This window comes from Astatotilapia calliptera, chromosome 7 (assembly GCF_900246225.1).
Source record: "Astatotilapia calliptera chromosome 7, fAstCal1.2, whole genome shotgun sequence".
Taxonomy (NCBI): Eukaryota; Metazoa; Chordata; class Actinopteri; order Cichliformes; family Cichlidae; genus Astatotilapia; species Astatotilapia calliptera.
The window spans coordinates 20,654,684-20,682,240 of NC_039308.1; the positions used below are offsets into that span (position 1 = coordinate 20,654,684).

Below are 27,557 nucleotides of genomic sequence, written 5' to 3' on the forward strand. Positions count from 1 at the left end.
TTAAAAAATCTTTAAAAAGAAACAGGAAGTTGAAAGGGCAAGACTTTGATCATAAATTATCTAAAGTCATAAAAAAATCATAACTAAAAAAATGAACAAACTGGATTCATTTTATTTTTGATTTGCATAATTAAAGCAGTAAATTGTATTATGGCACACATCATTAATGCATTCAAAAGAATTATCCCTATTATAGTTTGGTTGACACAGCGGATTATAAAGTCCAAGTCCAAGAAACTGACAACATAAGATCATATTTCCCTACCCTCCCAATGCATGGATACCCAAAGGCTGGAAGAGCAGCAGCAGGAGGAAAAACAGAATAGGTGCAAGTGATAACAGATATTGCAATCATTAAGCCAAGTATAGGCCCCCAATAAACCATCTACCTATACAATGTGTTCGTCGCCTATAAGAGCTAGCATAGGTTCCAACCCTTCTGCATCCCTGAACTTGATAAGTGTTTAAGAAAATGGGTGTATGGATACAAGAAAAACACAGAATGAAAAGAGGCCCTGGGGGTGGGGGGAGGTTGCAAAGCAGCTTGCACTTGCACAATTGTAAGTATCCTAAAGCACCGAAAGTAGTTTTCCCTAAATTAGAAGTTTTTCTAAATACATTTTTCAGAGTTTTAGCTTGAATGAATTGCTGACAGTTTGCCTTATTTTAAAGTTTTTCTTCCATGTTTTTAGGGCCATATGCTGCATGCATATGCCTCTTGACTGGCTAAGCCAGTTTATACATTCATTGAGGGTTTCTAGCTTACGTGTATAAATGGTATGGAGGTAACTGACTGGTCCTTCTCTTTGTGACTTTTTAAAGTTTTACTGGACCATTTAAATAGCAAAATAATCAGTTCCATCCTTTATTAACAGCTGTTTCTTTTGTAATGATTGTGCAGAGAAAACTCTGTGAGTTTTGGCAGTTCAGTACCATTCCTGTGGGCCCAAATGTTATAATATATGCTGACCCTTGACTTTTAAGCCAAGAAGCAAAATAGATAGGAAGTGATATTGAAATCAGACTCTAGTTTATTTTGCACAGATGTTATAGAAGTACTCTGAAATGCATAAACCTTTTGACTGTTTTCTTAGTATTTTGTTTATGAATTGTGGTTGTTGACTTACTTGATGCCACAAACAGAGTTTTGGTTTCTGTAACTCTACGACCTGACAAAAAAAAAAAGCCCAAGAGTCACTGCAGCTGCCAAAATCTCCAACTCTGGTTAGTGGTAGACACATTAAGAACCTGAAATAAGTATTATTATTGTGTGTGAGGATAAAACTGAGCATCAAAACAGCTAACCTCTTTCATGGCATTGTCACAGACACAGCTGGAGAGCAGACAAAAATTGAAATGTTGTTCTTTTATCTCTTTTGAGGGATTAAAGGGGGAAAACTACACATGGAAAGCTGCTGGAGCACATGTGGCTTTGGAATGCTGTTTTGTTCCAAGTCTCTGTTTGCTATTCTGTTGTCAGATGACATATAGCTGGAGGTGGTGCACTCTCTAGTCCAACACAATAACAACAACACGTGGGATTCCCACTTATCCATTTGAGATTTATGACCATGCTTTCAGCATAAAGCATACGCTGATACAATCCTATGTGAAACTCCAGATGAGGATGCCAAATAGTTGTGGAAGCATTTTATCTCATTGTTCATATATGTCTGGTTTTTTTTGTGTGTTTTTTTTTTATCTTATCTTGTATTCTCTGTATTGTTTAGTTTGCGCCTATCCCCTTACCTGGAGCCCTCAAGCACAATGGTCGCCCTGGAGTGGATGGATGTGGAGCCTCTGATTGGCTGCAAAGTTTCTGACTACATCATCCAGCACAAACGAGTGGAGGATCCCTCAGAGGCAGAGATCTACACAGGTAGAGGAGCTTAAATTGGCTAAAAGCATCTTTTTAATTAAGCTTTCTTATTGTTGGTCTTTGTTCCACATATATTCATAGCAACATATAAAAGTACAAATAGTTACATTCACAAACACAAAAGCTGAGAATAAGAAATGTTTATACTATTGATTCTATAATAAATAAAGTCTGTTATGCATTGAGTTAGAAGCCTAACCTTTATGTTAGGAGATCTGAGCTGGGATTGGGCTTGCAGGAAAAGCAATTACCCACATCAGGTGATGTACTGCTGGAACACTGATGAGCTTTAGGTCAAGCTGGAGTGAGAGACTCCTTTTTTTCAGATTGGTGATGAAGCGATGTCGGAAAGGAAGATGAGAGATTTCACTGACAGATACAAGAATAAAGATGTTTAATGAGTTGATTAGAAGACTCAAATAAGAAGAATTAAACTTACATTTGCAGTGAATGAGTTTAAAGCTTTTGTCTGGATACAGAACAGGCGTGGGAGTTCAGACTGAGGATGGGAGAAGATGACGTAGGACAATTTATCAGGGACGTAAATGGTACTGACCGCTGCACTGTGGGGATAGGGGAATGGTCATGGTAGTGACGGGAGGTGGGGTGAGTCAGGGAAAAGGGCAAGATTTAATAATATTGGAGAAATGAGATGGTCTGGCTTTAGACACTGGGATGCACGGACAGGCCATCCATCATCCAGGGGAGGAGCTAATGAAGCGTGGGCACCAGAGAAAGAGAGGGCACAGATAGCTAGACAGAGCCATGCTGGCAGAGGTGAGGTACGGAGGGGCAGATGGTGTGGGTGACTCACTTTGCTATGTGCCAGTCACCACTCTAATTCATGTTATAACAGAGAACAATGCAGATTGAAATCATTGTCTTCATCTTTTGTCTTTTTAACTTTATTCTGTGTTTTTTTCTTTCTGAACTTTCTTTAACCCTTTAAAGCCGGTCAGAGCGGACACGCTCCATTTTGCGTAACTATTTTTAAATCCCGGTAGCTCTGCAATCACGTAAGCTAGCGCAATAATTTTTTTTTGCATATGAAACCGGAGGAGTTGTACTTACATCTTATGCCATCAGCTTGTCCTCGGTCACAGTTTCCTTCCACATATAGCTTTGCAAAAACTGCATAAAAAGCACTTGCAGCAACAAAAACATAATATTCCAGAAACACGCTTTACCGATCCGATCAGCTGTTTGTAACACTTCCTACGTCCATCAGCGTGAACTATCGCATGTCCTGCATGACCTGCCCGAAACCGGAAGTGACGTCATTTTGCGGAAATGTAGTATTTTTTACCATCGTGGCCTTATGAGCCTATACTTGTATTTTTAAAAGTTATGTTTGACTTTATGACTTTCTGTGTCGTTTCTGGGATGCTGAGGACTCATATTGCACTGCTGGAAATAGTTTATTTTGATGCATATGCTGTTATTTTGCAAATTTGCACTGTAATATATTTTTTTCGTTTTTCCTGCAGTATATGAAAATTGGTGTATCTCAAAAATAAAACTATGAAGACACTCAAAATAAATTTCCCGTGGTGGGAAACTAGTTTGTGCAACTTTTTTGTATTTACAGTTTTGAGGGATAAGCCTCTTAAATTTCTCTAACTAGAAATATATGTTAAAAAAACAAAAACGATTTTCAATTTTTTTGTAGTTTATTGCTCTTTTTTGCAATTTATGTAATTACTATGCACTTAATGCAGACATATTATTAAAATTTGGGCTATAATGGTTGTATTTATGTATAGCAACTTGAAATGCTCCAAAAAATGGCTCGGTTCTATGGTATGTCTTAAAGGGTTAAAATAGGAGTTTGGTGACAAGCAGTGCACTTACATGCTCCATATGTTTACTTAATATATATGACACTTCTAATGACCCACTTTTGCCTTTGTATACCAAAACAGTGGATTTAAAATAAATCAGTGGTGTGATCAGGGTTTAACAAAAGTATCCCATCAACTTTTTAGGACTTACATTGAATGTACTATTGGAAAATGATTAAAAAGCAGCCAAATGAGACTCATTCTCTTTTTATTACATAAAAAAGCAAATGAATGATATGGAGTCATTTCCAAGCATTCAGTTTGCATTTGGTAGCTTTTCACTACAACTCTTAATAAAGACGTGTCAATCCAAGTGAAGGAGACCATCATTAGGCTGAAAAAAACCTGTCAGAGAACTTTAGGAGTGGCCAAATCAACAGCCTAGTACATCCAATGTGCTGGCTGGCTCTGCAGCATCACCACAGCAGACAGCTATTGGATCATTGCATAATTCTTTCCTTGGTTAAGAAAAACATCTTCACAACTTTAGCAAAGTCAAGAAAACCCTCAAGAAGACATCAATGTCAAAGTCTGCAATCGAGAAATGAAATAAATACAGAGGGTTTACGACAATGTACAATTCACAGATTATACTCAAAAGCAGAAAGACCAGATTTGACTTTTCTAACTGAGCCTGCCAAGTTCAGGGAGGAAAAAAGTATATATTTAAAAAATGTTAAAACAATCTTTGGACACATGAAATCAAGATTAACTTGTTACAAAATGACGGGAAAGAAAAGTATGGAGAATAAATAGAAACAGCTCATTAGCTGAAGCATATCACATTATCTGTCAAACATGATGCAGGCGCTGTTATGGCATGGGCATATATAGCAGACGGTGGAACCAAGCCACTGGTTTTTAATAATGACGTGATTGCTGATAGAAGTAGCAGGATGAATTGCGAAGTGTAGAGAGAAATAATCTCTGCTCAGATTCAGCCCCGTTCTGCAAAACTGATCAGATGGCGCAAATGGATAGCGTCCCAAAGCGTACTGCTAAAGCAGGCCAAGAGTTTCTCCATGCAAAGTTTGGTGATATTCTTCATTGCTTAAGTCAGTCAACTGATCTCAACCCAATAGAGCAAGTTTTGCAGTGGAAAATCTCTGGAATCTTCTCAAAACAGGAGATGCAGCGTTTGATGATTTCCAGGGGTTCAAGACTGCCTGCTGTTACTGACTGAAAATGATTTATTTAAAATGATGTTAGGCCAATTACACGTGGAGCCTCTAAATTTGACGGACTGTATAGCTGAACTTCCTAAACAGTTAAAGCAATACATTTGTCAATTCCCTTAAATTAAAGCTAAAATCCAGCACTTCAATCACACCTTGATTTAAAACCCACTGTGATGGTGTACAGAGGCAAAATTACAAAATTGGTTTCATTGTGCAAATAGTTATGGACCTAACTGTAAAGGCTGCCTCTTAAAATCAAGAGATCCAGTTCTCTGAGCTCAACAAATAAAGGAGCATGTTTTTCAAGAACTGCCGTTTTCTCACACTTATGTATTTTGAAGTTATTGGACTTTATTTATTTAAGAAGAATTTCAGAAGCATTTACTGGGAAACAAATTGTGAAACCAAAAGCTGAAATTAAAAAAACGTCCAGCTGAGCACTATACAATACTCACCTTGTGTATAAAAAGTGCAATATGTTTTAAAGCCGAGCCATTCCTCAGTGCTATATTTTTTTCTCAGCTCCTCCTGCCTTTCACAGACAAATGCACATTGACAGATTTCCTTATGGCAGCTGCCACTAAGGCCAGCTTTCGTTGGCCAAGCAGCAGTTTGGGGGATAAACCTTTTGCTTGAGGGCATCTTGGTGGTTTTTTGGATACAAGTGTTTCTCCTTCATTTTCCCCGTTCACATTTTCCGAGACTGTGTGACGATATGAACCACTGAGCTCGTAGTCAAGCTTCTCCAACATCTTAGGGTGGGTACACTCTAGGATTATTCGGCTGAATTACAGTAAAACCATGTTTGACCATTCTAGGGAAAAATCCTGATCCAAAGCTTAAGTCAGGGATGACAGTTGGCACTATAAAGCAGTGTGAGGTGATATTCACTTTTCATGTGTTAAAGAGGGAATATTATGGAAGATGTGACTTTTTGTATTTTTATATTTGAATGTTGAATAAGGGACTAGTTTATTATAAAAGTGCTCTTTGAAGCATTTGGCTCTTCCATGATAAATTACAGGACACCTATGGTGTTCAGAAATGTAAACATAAAACATACAAATAACAGTTGTTTCTCAGTATTACTGGAAACAAAAAGCTAGATAAAACACTAATAACAATGTATGGTAGAGAGGGATGAGCATGACCGCATCCTACTTAATCAGTAGTAATAGCAGTACCTTCATCCAGGAGATGGGGTATAGCCGAAGCCAGCATTAACCCTCTCAGGCTCAAATTAAATTTTTCTTGCTAATGCACAAAAGAACACCTGCAGTGGTACTTCTGAGTAAAACAAACTCATAAAATATGTATGTGGGGTAATCAGGTTGTTAGCTTTTAACTGTTGCAAATCTGCAACGCCTGTCTTGAGAGGGTTAATGGAACTTGAGGATGCATCTGCATCCATTCAAAGCTGAAACACTGCTACAGGCTGGCGTCTGACATAAAAGAAATATAGACGGCTTCAAACAGACACTCAGCCATGCTGAGTATGAGTCACACATCCAGAGCACACACAGCCATATGCACACTCATACAGATGGCAGACAGAAAGAGTGTGAAGATGCAGACACTTGGATACAGTCTTTATTGGATTCACAAAGCCATGTTTCTATGTTATTGCTGTCTAGACGAGGACAGGAGAAAAGACCGTGTCCCTCTATTGTTCAGGTCAGTCACAGGACATAAATAAGTCCACAGATTTGGCTTCTCTGATTGTGAGAGGGCCGATGTTATCCACTGGAAACCGGCATGTGCAACCTGCTTTTACATGATTTATGATACAAATTAAAGCTGCACTCACATATTTATCCGTTAGACATCAGCAGAGTAAGTCACACACCTCAGCTGAAATGTGTGGGGATAACACTTGGGGGGAAAAAAAGAAGAAGAAAAAAGTAAATTCAGTCATCGCTCCAGTCATCGCTAAAGAGGAAGACTCGCTTTTATTTTTCAAATGCTTTTTTCCACAAGCTGGGGTTAAATAAGCTGATTTGAATGACGTAATGTGCCACCCTTTTGGCTTAGGTTTTTCATCCTTAACAACTTCCTGCATGAATAGATGCAATCATAAAGTCCTTGAAAATCTTTACAGTGAAAGCTCTCTTCCTCCAAGCTAATATTCATAAATGTTTCTGATGTGACTCCGTCTTGCCTGGTGATGCGTATTGATTCTACACCTCAGTTACCTCATAATTGGTAAAGGGGATCTGTGTTTACTGGAAATTTCATGTCAAAGTTTGAGTGTGTTCTTTGGAAGTGCCTTATTCAGTTATAAACCCTCCATCAGTACGGTCGGTGGCGTAAGAACCAGCCACGTTAGCTCCCTGACTTCTCGTTTCTTATGCCACTTCTATGCCTCTCCCTAATTTCTTTTTCTTAGCCTGCTCTACTTGCACTGTATTTGGCCGTGAATCCAGGAAAAGATAATATTATTTTTACATACGGTAGGGCTGTTGTACTAACTGTTATAAACAAAAAAGGCCTTAAAAATAAAAGCAGGTAACAAAATACAATGCGATGTATGAAGTCTGTCAATAGCATGTCTTCCTGCAACCTTAAAACTTTCATCCGTGCCCGAGAAACAGCCCACAACTGAGTTTATTTGCACTTTTTATATATATCATTTGTTGCCATTTGTCTCCGTTCACTCCTTTTCCTCCAAGAAGCATTTATTTTATAACGTTAGCCATTCTAACCACATCTGTACAAGCCATTAGGAACCAATTTTCTTAGCTTATCCTACTTATCAGTACTTTTTGAAAACTTGTCACTTTTTTTTAAGGCTTCACCCTGGTCCCTCACAAATCATGAGTAGTAAGGATAGCAGATGAGCCCTTAGTGCATTTATCTTGTTGTTTATGTGGACAACGCTGTACTAGCAACCCTAAGGGCTTAAATACAATCACGTCCATAGTAGATACCTCTGTGCTATTCTCAAAAGCCTCCAGTTTGCACATAGTAAAACGGGAAATGTTAGTAAAAAGGTTCCTTTTAAGCTTGAACTTCACTATTGCTGGAACCCATAGTTTATATTGCTACAGTAGAAGTTGGGAAACGTGTGGTTTAAATAACTTGAGAGGTGACACATTGCTGTAGAAGTAATTTGAAATATTGTGTTGTTTTTGCTCCAACTACCTATTCCAGTCAGACTATACTGGCATGCAAAAGAGAATTCTTATAGTTCTGAGCGATTACTGGGGAATCCCGTCCCCAGAATGTGTATCTGCAGTGTGTTGACAGAGACGCTGCCATGCAAAATGCATCCACAGTGATGCACCAATCAGAATCAAAAAATACTGTTGTGGAGTATAGGGCTCTGCAGTTAATACAATTTTCCAGTTATTATTTTCACTTCTGATGAGTATGAAAATAAAACATACAAGATAAAAGAAATGACAGTGCAGCGCTTCATTTTGCAGTGATGCTCTTGATTTGTCTTGTGTTATAAATCTGGCCCAGCGTTTGTCTTTACAGCAGCGCGCTTTCACCCTGCCAGACTGGGGTACAAGCCAAGATGGTGGAAAGAGTGCCTTTGAATTATCAGTTATTTATATTTCAAGGAAATTGACAGTTAAAGCATCTTTGTAAAGTCAACTCTCAACCGGTGAGCCATGTTTTCCTTCAGGGGCTTCCAAAGAATTGTGTCACAACTTACAGATACGCAACTTATGTTAGAAAATGTCTATCTTATTGTAAAATATAGCATGTAGGCAAGTGAAGCGAGGAGTTAATAACGACTGGAACAGGGAATTCTACACTTGTGTGCCTTGTGCACAACATCTGTTACAAAGATAAAAAGGTTTTAATGGGCAACCTCTAAACATGAAAAATGATCCTGATGGGCAGTCAAATTAAAATGGATATCTCTGTGACCTCTGGTGACCGCCACAGAAAGCAATTAACTACTCATATTATCTGTTAGAAACAGAATCAAATTTGAGGAAATCCCTGAACATTAGTGGCACTTTTTGTTTTGGTTAAAACACTATTTCTGTTTTAATCTTCCATCTGAATATGGGGTGATAGCACCATTAAAATCCGTCAGTATAATATGGCTAAGGGTAAACTAATATAGGGAATAGCCCTCCTCCCTCTAAATATTATTTACTCTCCCGATCAGGAATGGATGTGTTTAAATCATTGACTTCAGACTCAGGCTCAAGCCTCTAGATGGCACACCAATGCAGAGGCAGTGTTCACAAAGACGTCAGCACAGCACTAATGGGTCAAACCAGATGTGAAAAATAAGATAATCACAGATCGTAAGAGATTTTGCATAAACTATTAAAACACTAGAAAGTCTAGTTTTAATACAACCAAACGTTGACACAGTGATAGAGTGACAGAGAATTAGTATACTGTATACTCTATACTGAAGGCACATCCATTTTAACTTGTGCCTGAAGTAATGGTAAAGTAATTAAGGTGATACTTTTATGATATTTGTTAAGAAGGATAAGGATGGTAAGGAACTGACCTGGTTTCATTTAAGCTATGTGGCACCAAAGCCCGAAACTCAGCCTGCTAAACTTTTTTTTTTTTTTTTTTGCAAAATGATGCAAGACAGTGTTTTGAAAGGGTGGGAATAAATAGTGACATATTTGCAATATGATGTTCTTGTTTCTCAGCTATGTTTCTTGTCGATCTCCCTGGGAGTTCTTTAAAAAAAAGTGAAGCACAAACAAAGAAGGGAAAAGAAAAATCTTACTAGTGCCTCTTTTTTTGGCTAAACACAGACAGTTTGGTTTCCATCATCACATTTGTACCATTCCTGCATTATCTTCTCAGCTGCTAATTTCAGTCGCTTGTCCTTAAATCACAGTTGTGCTGATGTGACACTTTTTTTGTGAGCGCGTTCATAAGCGTAGCACTGTGCTTCCCGCAACCCTCGCACAAATGCACACACACTTGGTGCTAATTAAAAACCTGTGAGTCTGTGTGTTGCGTCACTGCTGTGTGACACCTGATTTTGTGGCATGAAAAAAAAAATCTCAGAGGGCATGTCAGACTGGAACAATTACAGGACTGACAGGAACACGCACGCACAAAAACAGAAGAGATTGTCTGAAAATGTGGAAAGTCTCTCTGAGAGACGCAGATACAAAAAAAGAGAAGACAACGAGGAAAGAATAAGACACAAGCTGGAGGAGAGAGAAACCAGACAGCAGCAGGACTAAGGGTTACACAGCAATGATGTCACCTCACGCTAGCACTGTTGGACTCAGAAATGGATTAGCCATTTGATCTTTGCCCTTATTTTAGTTCCAGTTTCCTCCTTCTAGCTTAACCAGCCAGCTTATTGGGATAAATAACACAGGGATGCTCCACGGCTTTGCTTACATCTATTATCACATGTCTCGTACTTCTACATACCTATCCTCTTTCCTCATGTCGCCCTTTTTTATGCGATCAGAGCTAGTGGTATCCCCCTCCCCTGTTTATGTGACAGCTCCATCATTGGTTGAGACCAAGAATGCACCCCAATGCGTCGATAAGCCCTCGTTCAAAGAGATTGAATTATATGGAGATAAAGGGTGTCCTTGAGCATGGTTGCAGATAACAGATTGGAGTGACACAGCTGACTCTCTTTGTTTTGTTAATTAAAGATGACCTCATCGCTAAAAATGGACGCTGTGCACCTCCTCGTCACGAGCTTCGCCATCAGCAGATTGCAGATTGCAGGCAGGGGGCCAAGGGCTTTCTGCAGTCCCTTTCCCTTTTTGCTTCCTTTCCCATTTTGCCTCTTCACACACATATTGTTAGTCTCTCTGTCTTCGCCACAGGTCTCTCCATCTCTCATTAATTACAACAATCATTCAATGTCCCCAAACTCTCGCTAATGGAAGTGCACTGGAATTATGGAATTATTACTAAGACAAGATAAGGATGCTGCCTCTCAGTTCCTTCCTTTTCATTCATCATTGTTTGTTGCAGCCTGTTTTGTCCCCATTATTTATAATGAGATATTTGTCTGTTTGACACAGTTTGTGCCTGGGCTTGATCTTTGTTGAATTTGGTGGCGACGAAAAAATCAATTTTAAAATGCATTTATGCATTAAATTAGGATTGATTAGTTGTTTTTGCAAATTTGGGGCATATGCAGGCACAAAATGGTCGAAATAAATATGCACTCTGAATAGAAACCCATGCTTATCAAGGAAAGACTACAAGCAAGCCTGCTGAGATTTTTTTGCAGCTATTATAATCACTGACTGGACAATTTGGTTACCATCGTGTTTGTGCTCCAAATAAAGTCAAGCTATAGGCCCTGAGTCTGTTTATATTTACATGTAAATTTACAGGTAAACTGACATCATTTACAGTATGCATTATCTAAATGTGATATAAAACACTATAAAATTGTGTAAGATATTCTTTATACAAAGGTTTTTTTAAAATCAGTGTTGTAATTTCAATATTGACACAATATTGACAAAATGAGAGGGAAATGCTGATTTAGGTGGGTAATTGTTTTTGTTGGACTGTATGGTGTTATATAGGAAGAGACACAGTAGAAAGCTAACATTCTGAGAAAGAGGAGCATGAAGGAGAATCATGGTTTTGATTCCCATCTTGCAACAAAAAAATATCGTTAAAGAGAAAGGCAAGATAACTACTTAAAGGAAGGAAAGCTCAATGACCTGGAACAATAAACAATGTTTAATCTACACACCGAACTTATGCAGATGAAATGGCTAGAAGTAGAGCTGAGAGTGTCATGATGCAAGAGCTGGAAAAAAAAAAAGAAATGGCAACTTATTAAGTCCGTTTAAAGCAAGAAAATTGCAATTAAATGTATCACTGTCGTAGCCAACACACCCCACCCTGAATAGACACCAAGACAGTTCCTGTTAGGGTTGTTAATAGCACAAGACTGTCCTACTAAGACAAGTGAAGAACCTGAGCGGGATGAACATCTCAAAAAAAGAAAAACACTGCTATTGGGAGACAAACTTAATGAAACAAAATAAGATACACTGATCATGGAAAATAAATTGTTAAAGCGATGATACAAATAAATGGAACCCCTGTGGAAGCCAAAGTATTGATGGTAAAATAACTCAGTCTTGGACTTGGATCAATGCCAGTGACATCATGGGATATTTATATCTGGGAAATTGGATGTTAGTGGCTTGTGTGAATATTAGTTGTGATTGTGTAGAGGAGTAAATCAAAATTATTATGTATACTTTGTTGTTCCCTATTAATTCCATACATTGTGTACGTTTAGCAGTATAGGGACACATACAAAGCAGTTTATGTGCTATAAAAAAAGTTATAAGAATTATAAATAGGTCATTCAAACACTTACACATCAAGCTCACACATCAAGCTTCATTCACAATAGAAAATATTCCCTCTTTTTGTTCCATTGCCCGTGTTGCCTTTTGAGAATAAAAAGGAAAAAAAGGAAAAAAAAAGTTTAAATTGTCATTCATCTCTACTCTAAAAATATTTCCATTTTTTATGTATACTCAGTCAAATCTCACTAAGCGTCAATGTCCAGAAACACAATGCCCATGCTGGCCACTGTGTTTGCTGACACAAGTGGTTTTAGTTTAATGCCTCCCTACACAAGTCTCCTCACAGTGTTGTACAACAGCACTAGTTGATGCCATGAGTTCACACTATTCTCCTTGTCAGGTAAAAGATGGCACTGCAAATCAATTCTTCAAACAGTGCAGCACAACAACCAAACAGCCTGTCAGTACTGACACCTCTTGTCTTAATTCAGATTCAGCAGGAGGGCCAAAAGGACAAAGCAAAGCCAAAAGCAATAAAAATGACCAGACGTGGTACAGATGGCCCTACGAGGCCATTAGTCTGTAAGAAAGCAACCCCTTCTGAGCCAATTTCTTGCTATGTAGAAAAGGTAAGGTAAGGTCACTGCCTAACAGATTTTAATTCACGGGTAGTCATAGCCAGTGTGCCACATCGTTCTGAAAAGGAAACAAACAAAAATAAAGAATCTGATAAACATCCAGAGCACGTGATATCGCATATCTTTAATAGCTCAAGTCAGATCAAATTTTTTCAACAGTAGGAAGTCAAGGCTTGTGTACATGAAACAATTTTCAGTTTGCATGCCACTTTGTCATCTAGCTGTAACCTCATTTGACCTTCTCCCTATAAGAGCTGCCTTTAACAGAACTGTATAACTATGGCAGGCAGGATGACAGTGCAATTAAACATTTAAATTAATCCTAAAGGAGGATCAAATAATTAATTAATCGGTTTTGTCATTACATCTGCTAAACTTGTTTCTTCATGCTTTCATTCATACCCATATGTTATTTTACATTTAAATATGATATCTTATCTTTGATTAAACTATGGCCTGGGTGAAAACTCAATTATTATTAGCTGGAGGGAAGTTGATTAATTTCAGATAACTGTAAAGCTCTGACGTAATGCTCTTTTTACTCTTGCAAATGAATGTGTTATCAAGATGTAAGCATTCCACTGAGTTTGTCCATAGGATTAGTTCCTGCTCAGCAACAATATGTCATCTCAGCAGACAATGCTTTCAAGAAATAACTTAAATGAGGAAGAAAAGCTTCAGCGAATAGTGTGTTGTGCAGGTTATATTCACTTTGACAAAGCAACACTGTGATTGTAGAAAACATGAATCATATTGAGCAACAATTCCAGTAAAATGAAACGTCACCAGTCTCATTAAAAGAAAAAAAAAGAATTGCATCTGAGATGCTGCAGCTTCCTCTGTGAGGGAAACCAGGACCTGTTCTTGGAGCCAGATCAGGAAGACAAGCTTGCTAACAGCTTTTTTTTTATCTGTTTAAAAATTTTTTTTTTAAAAGGTAGTGTGTTAGGTGGAGTGGTACCAACTAATTTTATTTGGGCTCACCTCTATACAAGGGTTCTGGAACCTAACCGCTGCGAGGGGCTGGACTCTATCCTTATCCAGATTTTACATATAATGAGAGGAACCGGGGAGTTTGTGGGGATACTAACAAGCCCCTGGCTGGCTGAGTGCTGCAGTCATGGAATTTGCACTGGAGCGTGAGAGGGTCACCTCTGCGTGACTGAGTCACAGAGAGCAAGGCTCTGGATGGCAAGGCGATTCTGGATGGGATCTTGGATAATGTACTGGAAGAGAGGTCATTTGTAGGAATGGCCTGACCTAAAGCAGAGCACAAGTTTAAATTTTACCAAAGCACTTAGCCCATTGGTCAGTGATTGGACACAAGGTTGAAGAGATTAGCAGAGCTGAACAACTAGTGGTGAGTTGGATCAGATGGCAGGAAAGACTGCTGGACAGAAATGGTAAACCCTGCAGTTACTGAACAGTTAATTGCATCCCAGGGGAGATGGGGGACATAGCATCTGAGTTGGCCATCTTCAAAGACTCAGTTGCAGAAACGCTCATTTAGGAGCTGTGGTCAGAAGGTCATAGCTGCCTGCCATAGAAGGCAACCATTGGTTGTGAAGAAGGCTGGTTGGGCTGGATGACTCCTGAAGCAGTAGTTAAATACTGGAGTGCAGTTATTGTGGTGGCACCCAGATATGGAGACGCTGGAGCAGGTCACACTTAGTTTATATAGTTAGTTAGTTAGTTAGGCACCTAAATTTTATGGTATATGCAGAACAGATTGTAGGACAAAGACAGTTTTTTCTAGTTTTACTAGTTTTGCCTTTGGACATAGAGTCAATGTGTAACAGTGGTGCAGAACTTTAGCTTTAATTCAGTGGGTTTAACAAGAACGATTATATTAACTTTTGAAGAATTACTGACATTTTTATACTTAGTATCGCCTTGCAGCAAACTTCAGTTGCTGCTTGTTTGTGCGTCCCTTTCAGTTTTTTATCTCACAAACCATACTGTTACTTTTGCAGTATGCTTTGGGTCATCATCCATTCACACTGTGAAATGCTGTCTGATCAGTTTTGCTATGTAAAATTTAGCATTTATCCTGATAGTTCTCTCAGCAGCCACATCATCAATAAACACGAGTGACCCAGTTCCACTGAGAGCCATTCATGGCCACGCCATTACATTCCCTGCACCATGTTTGACAGATAATGCGGTATGATTCAGATCATGAGTGTTTCTCTCCTTCATACTTTTGTCTTCCCATCTGGTGCAAGTTAATCTTGGTTTCATCTGGCCAGAACGTTTTGCAGAACTGTGCAGACCATTTTAGATGTTTTTTGGCAAAGTCGAATCCATGTAACCAGTGGTTTGCACCTTGTTGTAAACCATTTGTATTTCCATTCATAAAGGCTTAGTTGTGTAATTGTTTTTCTTAACCATGGAAATAATTCTCATAAGTCATTATGCAGTTTAGTTGTCTTCTGTGGTCTTTCAAACTTTTTAGTGTTGCTGAGTTAGCCGGTTCAGATTTTTTTTCTTCCTTTTTTAAGACTGAAGCAGATGGGCGATTTGGACATTCCTAAAATTTTTGTTATCTCTCCCATAGATTATTTTTGATTTTCTACCCTTATTAATCCCTACCCTACTTACACCAATATATCCTTGCAATGAAAAGCTATACTATTCAAATTCAGCACTTTGAAGCAACTACTTATACTTGTTTAATAAAAAAGTGCTTTAGTGTTATTACTCACTTGTATGTAAGTGAATAAATTCATTTATCAATTCCAATTACATTTTTTCTTCTTCTGATACTTTCAAATTTCCTCCTTGAAGAAAAAATATCTAAACATATCTAATCCATAAACCAGCTCACCTTGACGATTTGCATATACATTCTCATTCAAATAAAAACATATACAGAAAGACAAATACAGCTAATGGCTAAAGCAGTTAGACTGTGCATGAATTAGAAACTGTATGTGAAAGGCTATGTCTGCCATAACAGAATGGCAAGTTTGGTTTAAAGACAGAAAACCCCCACATGTCCCGTTCCACATGTGCACACATTTCCACATCCAAGTTCAGAAGATGCACATAAACGTGAATATAAAGTCCATAGTACATGTGTAGATTTTCTCTGCATACACATTTACTCCTTTATAATACCACAGTTATGTTTTTGTGTGCTGCAATTATTTTTGTTATTGTGTCTTCCACTTGCTGTTACTTATGCTTTCCGTGAAGGAAGGACCTCTTTGATTCTCTTTTCCTCTTTTGCCCTCCCTACCTCCTCCTTTTTGTGTTGTTACGTGCCAAAGTTTTCTGAGAGGGGTATTCCTTGTTTTGTTTTGTTTTTTTCAGAGACTTTGCGCCAGCCTGGGTCAGGAACTGTTTCTGTTGTGGCGCAGCAAAGCTCTTTGAGACATTGTATATGATATCGGTCTGTACAAATAAACTTATCATGACTTGTTTGCAACTACATCATAGTTACAAGGCCAGGATGTGTTTGAATCAGAGTGGTTCTTTTGTACACTGTCAGTCAGCCCAAGACGTCACTTTCCCATGATTTGCTGTTATTTGTTCTTCTCTCTGCTTACTAAAAAGGTCACCTGGCATTTACCATGAGGTTTTAATCGCCATGTAAGCTGGAGAACACGCAAAATGGCTTTTACCGTAATAGAATTTCAGGGGCCTTAATTTTTGCCAGCTGTGAGCTGTTTGGCTTCGGTATTGACAGAAATGTTGACGGACCACAGGCCTACCCATGAGGAACCCTCATAACAATAAATGCTGCTTCTGGGTGTGCTCACATTTCTTATTCTATTGTTAATGGATTGGATTTTGATTATCTTTACCTAATTCTGATATGAAATCACTTATAAGATATCCCCTTTTAAGCTATCGCATTTGAAAGTCTTGAGTAGAAATCAAAAACACGCATAGACACAGCCAAACATGTGCGCCAATATGTGTGCCAATAGCTTGTAAAAAAAACTTCCACTTTAGCAGTTGAGTCATACATCATTTTGCACGTGTGAACATATTCAGTTAATCAGCCCATTCTCCACTCCTAGGGATGCATACACACACAAACCCTCCTCACGTTTCCTCTCCTGTGATACCAGATGAAAATAGACATGCACATCTTCTCCATACTCTCTAAAACAGAAGGTGGTATGCAAGGGGTTACCAAAGTACACATGCTTGACCCCAATCCTGCACTATGTGTTATGGCAGCAAATTATTCTTCTTGTAGATTTTGGTAATGATCTCTAGAAAATTGTGTTTCAAAACTAGTATGCTAACTTATGTTGATATTGTGAGGCCAAGTTCTAAAACACAAATGTGTATTTTAAGTTCTTTTCAACTCTTTTGTAAGTGGACTGGTATTTATATAGCACGTGCTCTTACTGATGCTCAAAGCGTGTTAGAAGGAATTTAGAGTTGCTTTCAAGGTAGAGATCAGGCACGGTAATCTGTCTTTATTATTCTGAACAAAATCTGAATGCTTTCAATTTTTGTTAGCTCTGCTTTTTTATAGTTGCATGGTGTGAGCAAAATTTCAGAGTACTCCTCACCACTCTCAAGGTGCCAGAACTGTCAGTGTTCCTATGAAGGATCAGTCTAAAGGACTAGGTTGTGTTGTGCTGTGCTGCATAAATTGTATTGTAAATTAGTAGGGAAAGAGGGTAGGTTCATTGGTTTAACAATTTGTTGTAAGAGTAATTAAAATATTTATTAGTTATGTAATACCCACTATGGTCTTTGGTGACTCTTTGAATTGATAATTGTATAATAATTTGTCGTTTTGATCAGCCAATTAATACCAAATGCTGCTACTTAAATATACGTTCTGTACCGTATGTCCAGTAATACCTTACTAAATCATTAATTAACGTAAACCGAGCACATCCTTAGACTGTCCAAGGAAGCCAGTGTAGCTGGAGGAAACCCATGCAGGCACATGGAGAACTTAAAGTGTTAAGAAAACTCACTTGTGCATCTCTAATACAAGATAAGTGAGTTATGAATTGATGGCAGTTACTGGGTAATCTACTACAGCTCTTTCATTTAATCCTTTCATCTATTTTTACTTGTCACTATTTAATTTATGCAAAAATCATGTCCTAGAAGGTTTGTGTGAATATGCTATTTCAAATCTTCAGAGAGATACTTTTGTTGTCTGTCAAGTTTTTGAAAGTGCCGTTTAAACCAAGCAAATAAAAAAAACAAGAATTTTGTCTTAGCAACAAACAATAACTTACTTGTCAGAGACTAAGCTCTCAGTTTGTCAGTCGCCCTGTCACTTGATTTTTGCAAGTCAGAATAATAATAATAAAAATAAAAATGACAAATCTCCCCAACTTCTCCAAAAACTTCTGAAGTATACTTTAGTGGCGTTTCAACTTTTTGATTTACCCTGATCATCAAAACATCCACTGACGACATCATTCTTCTCCACGACCACATCCAAAATCATAAAACATAATCATAAAACTCACTGCCTTTTTTCTTGTACAGCCTCGCTCTTTACTAGTTCTCTCCTGACCTTTTTTTTCTTTTTTTCTTTTACTGAACATTTGTGCATGCTGTGTTTTTTGTATTATTTTTAATCTTTTTAGACTCTGTGATGGAACAGATTTGGTATTTGGTATTATTTGAGTTTTTTTATTGTTGAAAGTTGCTTAAGGTGAAAGATAAAGTTTAATTTCTATTTGAACTGTGCGCTACAGGACATACCACCAACATCCCTGAGATGTTGTTTTGAACAAAACTGATACCAGTATTCACAACTTACTTTCAGCCTCACGTGGACTTTAACAACAATATAAATTAACACAGTTTGAGAGTGATGTTTAGAAAGGTAAGACCTTTGGAGGAGTAATCCTGTAATAGTGCTGGAATGTGTTTGGGGGCAACCTCCTATACACAGAGCTCTTTCTGTGAAAAGGTCAAATCATTCATTCGTGCAGTTCTTTTTCCTCTTCCTTGCAACCTTTTCTTACCATCCCCTTGTGCCCCACCAGCCAGACTCTCTGTGTTTATAATTTGGCACACGTATCATAAGCTAAAATTAAGCTGCCCTTTACCTCATGTAGAAATAGTTTAAAATCCAACTATTTGAGAGCTTTTAAACCACAGTAGTTTGACAGGTCTCGCCTTTTTTCCATCACCCCCATGAGTACTGGAAACTGATGTTGTGTATGCCTGTGTCTAAATGAACAATTGTGCATTGCTTTTCTTGCACAGCTTGTGAAGTAAGCTGTTTTTGAGACACCACTGTGTTCAAGGAGGTGTCAGTGTAATAGCAGCATGTACAATAAGTCAAAATGTGTATGAAATCCTGTTCTCTTTACAGTTCTGTAATGTAATGTGAATGGGTTCCTGACAGTAAAAAGTCCCATTTGTTATGGCCTCGGCTTGAGCAGGCAGAGGTGAAACAACATCATTCAAATTGCACAGTTACAAGAGCTCCATGCCTAAATGTAGAAATCCATTCATGACTAAGCTCGTGTTTTGCACTGTTGTTTTTCTTATGTTAAAACATGTGGTGGAACCAAAACATGTGGGATTGTTTCGCAATAGATGGAACAATAGATAAAATGCAATGTTGAAAGATACGTTTGCAATTGTTCATTTTTTCCCCCCTCAAAATATTTAATAGTAAAACAGGCCAAATAACATTTCCAAAGTGACCTTTTTGTAAGAACCTTTCTTTGGTTCAGACTTCAATTCGTGCTTTCATTGTTTTCCCTTTCCTTCCAATGTTATCTCTTTATAAGGTGAGGTCCTGAGCTTGATGGATGATCTGTTTTCTGGTTTGGGTTCGTCCTGTGTTGTTGCTGGGAGGAGGAGTGGAGACCATCCCCACTCTGTGCTATATTCAGTGGTCTTCAAGTGCCTGGAACCCGACAGCCTCTACAAGTAAGTCTCTTCTTTGCCCTCTGCCTCATTGAACTACACCAAGTCAATGGTGTTTGTCACTGCCTCTTAAGATCAGTGGGCAGAAACATATTCTCTCAATGGCCCTAAAAAATTAGAATTTTACAATGAAGGCCACCATGACAATGAAAATCAAGTTTAGATTGTTTGCTGCTCCATTATTCACCAAGAGCCAAGAGGTAGCTCCACATCCTCTATGCAAATGTACAAAACACTACCCTACAATATACAATACCAGTCGAGCATTTGGAAACACCTTCTGATTTAATGTTTTGTTTTTTTTAATTTTCATAACTCTTTAAATTGTAGATTATCACTGAAGGCATCAAAACTATGGAGCAGTTCGAGTATGGAGTTGAAGCAATGTCCAAACAAAAAGCAGTTCAAAAAGAGTTATAACGAAATGATCTTCATGAGTGATAAAGAAAAGGAAATTATTGAAATTCAGTCAATGTCTCTGTTTAGGAAATTTTATTTATGCTCATTGAAACTGGAGGTATTGGTGTGGAGGTAAAGTTATAGGATCACAAAAACATAAGGATATGATGTGGTGTCTATATTATATTAGAAATCTGTTCGTCATTATTACTGCAGATTATATCAGTAAGGAAGCTGATTAAATATAGACTGATAACTTATGGCAAAGAGTGGGATTAAATAAGTGTGTACTTCTTCCCACTCCTTTTCGATATGTAACTGAATCACTACAGGTGAAGTAATATTGAAATATATTAGCTTCAATTTGTATCTTTTTTCTTCTTCTTTTATTTGCTAAATGAACTTTGTATATTGTTTACATAATCCAAACTATGAATGAACACGTATGGAATTATGTAAAAGTGTTAAATAGCTCAAAACATGTTTTATATGCTAGATTCTTTAAAGAAGAATCCCAAACCATTTCGATTGGGTTTAGGACTGTGGAGGCCAGGCCATTTGGCGCAGCACTCCATCACTCTCCTTCTTGGTCAAATAGCTCTTACACAGCCTAGAGGTGTGTTTGGGGTCATTGTCCCGTTTGACAAATAAATATTCACCTTTTCTGCACCGCACAAAGACACGGTGGGTGGAACCAAAGATCTCAGATTTCGACTCATCAGACCAAAGCACAGATTTCCCCCTGGTCTAATGTCCATTCCTTGTGTTTCTTAGAACAACAAAGCTCTTCTGCTTGTTGCTTTTCCTTAGTAGTGGTTTCTTTGCAGCTATTTGACCATAAAGGCCTGATTCATGCATTATTAGTGTCCTCTGAACAGTTGATGTGGAGATGTGTCTGCTACCGGAACGCTGTGTGGCATTTATCTGAGGTGCTGCTAACTTGCGATTTCCGAGGCTGATGACTTGGATGAATTTATCGCCAGTAGCAGAGGTGACTCTTGGTCTTCCTTTCCTCATGTGAGCCAGTTTTGTTGTAGTGTTTGATGGTTTTTGTGAATGCACTTGGGGACACATTCAAAGTTCTTGAAGTAATGATAGACTGCCGTTCCTCTTTACTCTTTACTATACTAACCTGACTTCTGCACAACACAACTGATGGTCCGAACCCCATTAATAAGGCAAGAAATTCCACAAATGAACCCTGACAAGGCACCCTGACAGGTGACTACATCATGAAGCTCATCGAGAGAAGGCCAAGGGCTTGCAGCGCTGTCAAAAAAGCAAATGGTGGCTACTTTCAGGAATCTAATAATCTAAGCTTATTCAGCCTGTTTTCATCCACAGGGTGTCAAATATGGCTTCTGTCAAAAAGCTATTTTTCTGTGTTTCATAGATAACTACAAGGTGTACTGTGTGACTCATGCTTGAAAAAGACCCCTGTAGTGTCAAAGTTTCACACACTTGATAGGATCATTTTTCACCATTTAGGTTTAAAGTAACCAGTAACCTTGTATTTCTTAGTGCCTTAACTAAACCAAAAAACTTTGAATACTTAAACATAACCAGACAGTGAGTGAAAGAAATTTTAAGGCTGGTTCAACTTTCCAAATGTAACATGAGTCACAGTCTCCTGGTTGTATGTCTGTGCAAGTTCTTAGTCATCCAGATCATTTTAGTCCTAAATGCTTGAATATGTTTCAAGATGTTTGAAGACATTTCACTTCTAATCTGAGAGGCTTCCTCAGCTCCAAAAACTGATGGGGAGTTCCAAGTAATTCATCCATTATAATTTTGTCCTCTTTGGAGGTGATCCTGAGAGTTATTTACTCCCCAGTCATCATGTGAATCGTGAGGGGTCACATGAGCCAAGGTGTGAATTAAGCCATTGGTTATTGCAGTCACAGGAATCAAGGTGTGAATCCTTTGTAAGCCATTGCCTCACTGTGCCATTGTGTGAGATATTAAGGGTCACATGTTCGAGGTGTGAGTAGGGGTTGAAATGCCTGGGAAGTGATCTCAAGACTGCCTTTCAAGTAGCTGATAGTTGGTGTTGGAGGCCACCTCTTATGTTCAATAATAGTTGTTCCCAGTGGACAAAGTTGGCCTCCTCTATTTCTCACTCAAATCATTTGTCTCCTTGGTCCAAACTTTGGAACTTTTCAAACCTTGAAAGTGTGTATTTTTTGTCCTTTGAATGCACATGAAGGAGAAAGGACACTTTGTGCTGAGGATTGTTATCTCTCGACGTGAAATATTGCTGCAGCCTTGTGTTTAAGCACCACCATCACGTCACCTCGGCACTCACACACCTGGACAAAAATGACTCATATGTTCGAATGCTGTTCATAGATTTCAGTTCAGCATTCAACACCATAATCCCCCAACAGCTCACTCAAAAACTGGTCCAGCTGGGGCTCAACACCTCACTGTGCAACTGGCTGTTGGATTTCCTCACCGGAAGACCTCAAGCAGTACGGGTCGGCAGTAACACATCCAGCACCATCATTTTAAACACGGGGGCCCCGCAGGGATGTGTGCTGAGCCCCCTCCTCTTCACTCTGCTGACCCATGACTGCACTCCATCATACAGCTCCAACCTCTTCATCAAGTTTGCGGACGACACAACGGTGGTGGGTCTCATTAGCAACAGGGATGAGACCGACTACAGAAGTGAGGTGAGACGCCTGGCCACGTGGTGTGCTGACAACAATCTCTCTCTGAATGTGGAGAAGACGAAGGAGATTGTTGTGGACTTCAGGAGAATGCACACCCAACATGCTCCTCTGACCATTGACGGAGCGTCTGTGGAGAGAGTGAGCAGCACCAAGTTCTTGGGTGTGCACATCACAGAGGATCTCTCCTGGACGTACAACACCACAGCACTGGCCAAGAAATCACAGCAGCGTCTCTTCTTTCTCCGCAAACTAAGAAGAGCAGGAGCACCAGCCCCCATCATGTACACTTTCTACAGAGGCACCATCGAGAGCATCCTGTCGAGCTGCATCACTGTCTGGTTTGGAGCCTGCAATGCGTCCTGTCATAGAACCCTCCAACGCATAGTGAGAGCTGCAGAGAGGATCATTGGTGTCTCTCTCCCCTCCCTCCAGGACATTTACAGCACCCGTCTCACTAAAAAAGCCCTTTGCATAGCGGCTGATCCCACGCACCCAATGCAAAGCTTCTTCAAGCTGCTGCCGTCGGGGAGGAGACTGCGGAGTCTCCAGGCCAGGACCAGCAGGCTGAAGGACAGCTTCATCCATCAGGCTGTCAGGAAGCTTAACTCCCTCCCGATTCTGCCCCCTCTCCCCTCTCTCCTCCACGGTCCTACTGAACTCTGTCACACACACACACACACACACACACACACACACACACACACACACACACACACACACACACACTCTCTAACTCACTCACTGGCCTGCACCAGTTACCAGTCACTTTGTGGAGCATTGGACTGCCACTACCTCATAAGACTTTGTTGTTACACTATCTCTTACCGTACATTACCAAATCTCCATTTGCACTATTTGCCCATTTGCACTACTCTGCCTGGTTTGCACTCAATGTCATTTACTCATTATATTGTATATTGTATAGCTTTCTTGTTATATGTAAAAATTGTATTGTATTTATTTATTTAAATTTTACTTTTTAATTATTTTACTTGCATTTTTAATCACTCTTATATTTAAATGTTCATTTGCTATTTTATCTAGGGATTGAGAGTAACGTAGTTTCTATTCTCTGTATGTCCTGTACATGTGGCAGAATTGACAATAAAGCTGACTTTGACTTTGACCTCACCTCACATATCCTGTCTTCTTTTTTTCTGTCCAACCGGTCACAGCCACCCCTCCCTGAGCCTGGTTCTGCTCGAGGTTTCTTCCTGTTTAAAGGGAATTTTTCCTTCCCACTGTCGCCAAAGTGCTTGCTCATAGGGGGCTGTTGGATTTTTTCTCTGTATGTATTATTGTAGGGTCTACCTTACACTATAAAGTGCCTTGAGGCGACTACTGTTGTGATTTGGTGCTGTATAATTAAAATTGAATTGGAGCCTATCCCAGCTGCCATAGAGTGAGAGGGGAGGCACACAGGCCACCAGTCTGTCACATTGAGACAGACTAAAGTTTATGACAGTTCAATTAGAGAAAAACTGAACAAGTTTTTTTGAACACCTCAGGCCACGGTTGTCTGGCCCTAATGCACAGTGCCGCTTTTGGTGAAAAACAATATTACTAGTCATTCAAGGTAGTCGAGGTCTGATGAAAAAGGCCTGTTTTTTAACCATTTGATCTGGGCATATATCTAAAAAAAACAAAAAAAAATACAAATTAAACTCACACGTTACAGTGCTCCAGTCAAACTCTAGAAGTCAACCCAATTGAAATGCTGTGGAATGACCTTAAATAAAGCGTTATGCATAAAAGAATGCCTGCAGATCTTAATAAACTGAATCAATGCTGTAAATAAGGGAGGGAAGAAAATTTCTCTGCAACAAAGTGAGAGACTGATAAGGTCACACAGAAGCAATTTCTTCAAGTTATTGCTGCTAAAGGTGGTTTGTCAAGCTACTGAAGCATGGGGTTTGGTTAGTTTCACAGGACTGCATATAGTCCTGTAAGCTCAGCTAACACTGATTTAAAGGTTATTATAAGTTGTCATTATTAAAATTCAAACGTCATCAGAGATTGCAGTATGTCACCAAGAGAGCATACTCATTTAAATTTGTATGTCATTCTCTGGCACATTTCTGGGTTTCAAATCATAATTTATTGCAACTAAATCGATTTGTCTCATTTTTATGATGTTCATTTTTTTCCATTACCATAGAGTTTAAAAACCTTCCATTAAGCACTATGTTGTGATTATATTTTCAGCTTAACAAAACAACAATAGGCAAATACCAGCAACTCCACATCCTCCCCGGATAGGGCACACTTCCTACTACATATATTATTTTTTGTTTTAGTGGGTACATTTTTGTTACTTTCTCCTCAGCAACAGCTGGACTGACTTAACCAGGGTTGCATACTTATTGTCAACACTGCAGATGCTTCCATTCTGTAATGTTCTCAGTCACGATCAGAGGTTTTAAGAAACAGCATTTTTAAATTCAAAGAACAAATTCAACACAATTGCAGTAGTAATTTTGCAGTACCTGAGCATCTAAGATTAAACAAAATTCAGTTAAAACTGCATCTCAGCAATTTTGCTCTTATTATTTTTCTGTAGGTAGAAATGTGTAGTAAAAGTGATTATTTAATTTATTATTTTTATATTATTTTGAATACTGTAGCTTTACCAATAGCACTTAACCAGAGAGTGGTTTGTTCATGGTGTAATCAAGAGTCATGGTGCCCTGGTGTCTTGTCTTCACTAATCAATAAACTAATCAATTATCTGTGCTCTATGCACATTAATATAAACCCACTTTGTTAGGTACAACTGCTCATTAGGGCAAATATGTAATCAGCTAATCAAATGGCAGCAGCTCAGTAGATTTAGGCATGTAGACATGGCCACGATGATCTGCTGAAGTTGAAACCAAGCATCAGAATGAGGAAGAAAGGTGATTTACTTAGAACATGGCACGGTTGTTGGCGAACCTTGAAGCAGATGGTCTACAGCAGCAGAAGACCGCACTGGTTGGCACATCTGTGTGCCCATCTTCTGATAGTTGCTTTCAGCAGGATAGTGGGCCATGTAGCAAAGTTCATCTTATTAAATCATCTTAAACTGCTTATTTGAACAATGAGTTTTCTGTATTTAAACAGCCTCCATTGTCACCAGATCCCAATCTAACAGAGCACCTTTGGGATGTAGTGGAAAGGGAGATTCACATCACGGATGTGATCGTGTCAATATAGAGATTGACAGACCACGTGACTTTCGTGCATTGCATGCCGTGAACTCGTGGCAAAACAATCCAAGTACCGCATCAAATGCAAGCATTTGCAGCACCGCAAAACGTTCATTCTTCGGTTCCAATAAATTCTTGCTTTTTCTTTGCCCTCAAAAAGGTATGTACAAAACGAAGGAGAACAATGCCGGTCCGTACAAAGACAGACTTGATGAAAAGTCAAAGAAAAGATACGAGGAAAAAAATCAAACCAGTGAAAGGGTTACACCCTTACGAGCACACAGAGGGACAAAATACGTTAGCGTGCTGCCCAACTTTCACCACGCTCAGATTTATAATTATACGTTCTTGGAGTGAGTGCATACACTCATGAAGTTTAATAACTTCAGGTCACTGCAACAAGCCCAGGAACAGTTTACCGATGGATGGGTACAGGACCTTGAAATGCACCGTGAAAGTAAAGACCATCGTACGTATCATAAGTTTACCAGTCTCATAATATTGTATGCTGTAATCACACTGGACAATTAGTGATACAAAACAACTGTTTTATCCTGTGAATAAAAGTATATGTTTTTGTCAATGTACCATAATAACAGAAGCGAAACGCAATATTGTGTCAGGACAATTCACTATTTATGCACAATAAACAAAGGAGCATAGCGCGACAATTTCTGTTCAGCGCCAGACTTGCTTGTAACCTATATCACTAATTATGTTAAGAAAAATGACGCATTAACTACAACAGCAGACTGACCTGTGTGGGAATGCTTGGAGCAGACTAACCTGTGAGCTGGAGTGTTCTGGGATGTTATATTTGTTCTTTGAATGGCTGCAGTCCAGGCCACCCGTCGCCTCTTTGTTACTTCGGAAACACGGCTCGAACAATTTCTCTTCAACGACGTAATCCGATAACAACCGATCTCTTTACCCGTCGGCTTCCCGTGGCTGTCATGCGACTGGCTATTGCAGTTAATAATACAACAGCTTCTTGCCATTTTTTGTGTTTCTTTTTATCGCTGTATAACTGATTTCAATTGAAAGCCTGCGTGCGCTAGTACCTCTTGCCACGAGTTCCCAGAATTCTTTGCGGTTTTACCCCTGAGTGACGTCACATTTTCAATCTCTATGGACCAAAATCTCTGAGGAAGATTTCCGGAACCTTGTTGAATCTGTACCACAAAGAATTAATACAATTCTGAAGGCAGATGGGGTTCTAACCAGGTACTAACAACATGTGCTTATTAAAGAGGCTGGTGGATTTATATATAATTCAGCCTCTAAAGCTACAATAAAGTCCCACTCTCCTGTGGGGTAAAAAAAATTCATGAACCAAGTTTTTTTGGAGAGCTGATTAAAAACAGAGTTAAGTAAGAATCTGTGAGGACAACAATAATGTTTATCTGTAGAAGTCCTGCTTCCACTAACAAACACCAATATTAAGGGCCCAAGCAGTTTACTTTGTAACACTGGTATCTTTGCTTAGACATTCTCAGCAGTGTTGTTTTTCTGTGATAAGAGCACAGCTTACGTCTGAATTACGTCTGAGGACACTTTTTTTGCAGGCAACTCCACTTGTCTTAATCAAGGCCCTGATAAGACCTCTAATGGTATTGGCTTTATACTTGATCAT

The 27,557-nt window shown here is 39.0% G+C and overlaps 1 protein-coding gene across 2 annotated transcripts in view; it reads left to right on the plus strand.

The window, feature by feature from the left end:
- astn2 (astrotactin 2) overlaps window positions 1-27,557 on the plus strand; it is a 288,974-nt gene that overhangs the window by 237,136 nt on the left and 24,281 nt on the right. For both annotated transcript variants that reach the window (XM_026173680.1, XM_026173681.1), the window contains 2 exons: window positions 1,731-1,879; window positions 19,524-19,665. In XM_026173680.1, coding sequence (XP_026029465.1) covers window positions 1,731-1,879; window positions 19,524-19,665 — 291 coding nt within the window. The remainder of the gene's footprint in view (window positions 1-1,730; window positions 1,880-19,523; window positions 19,666-27,557) is intronic.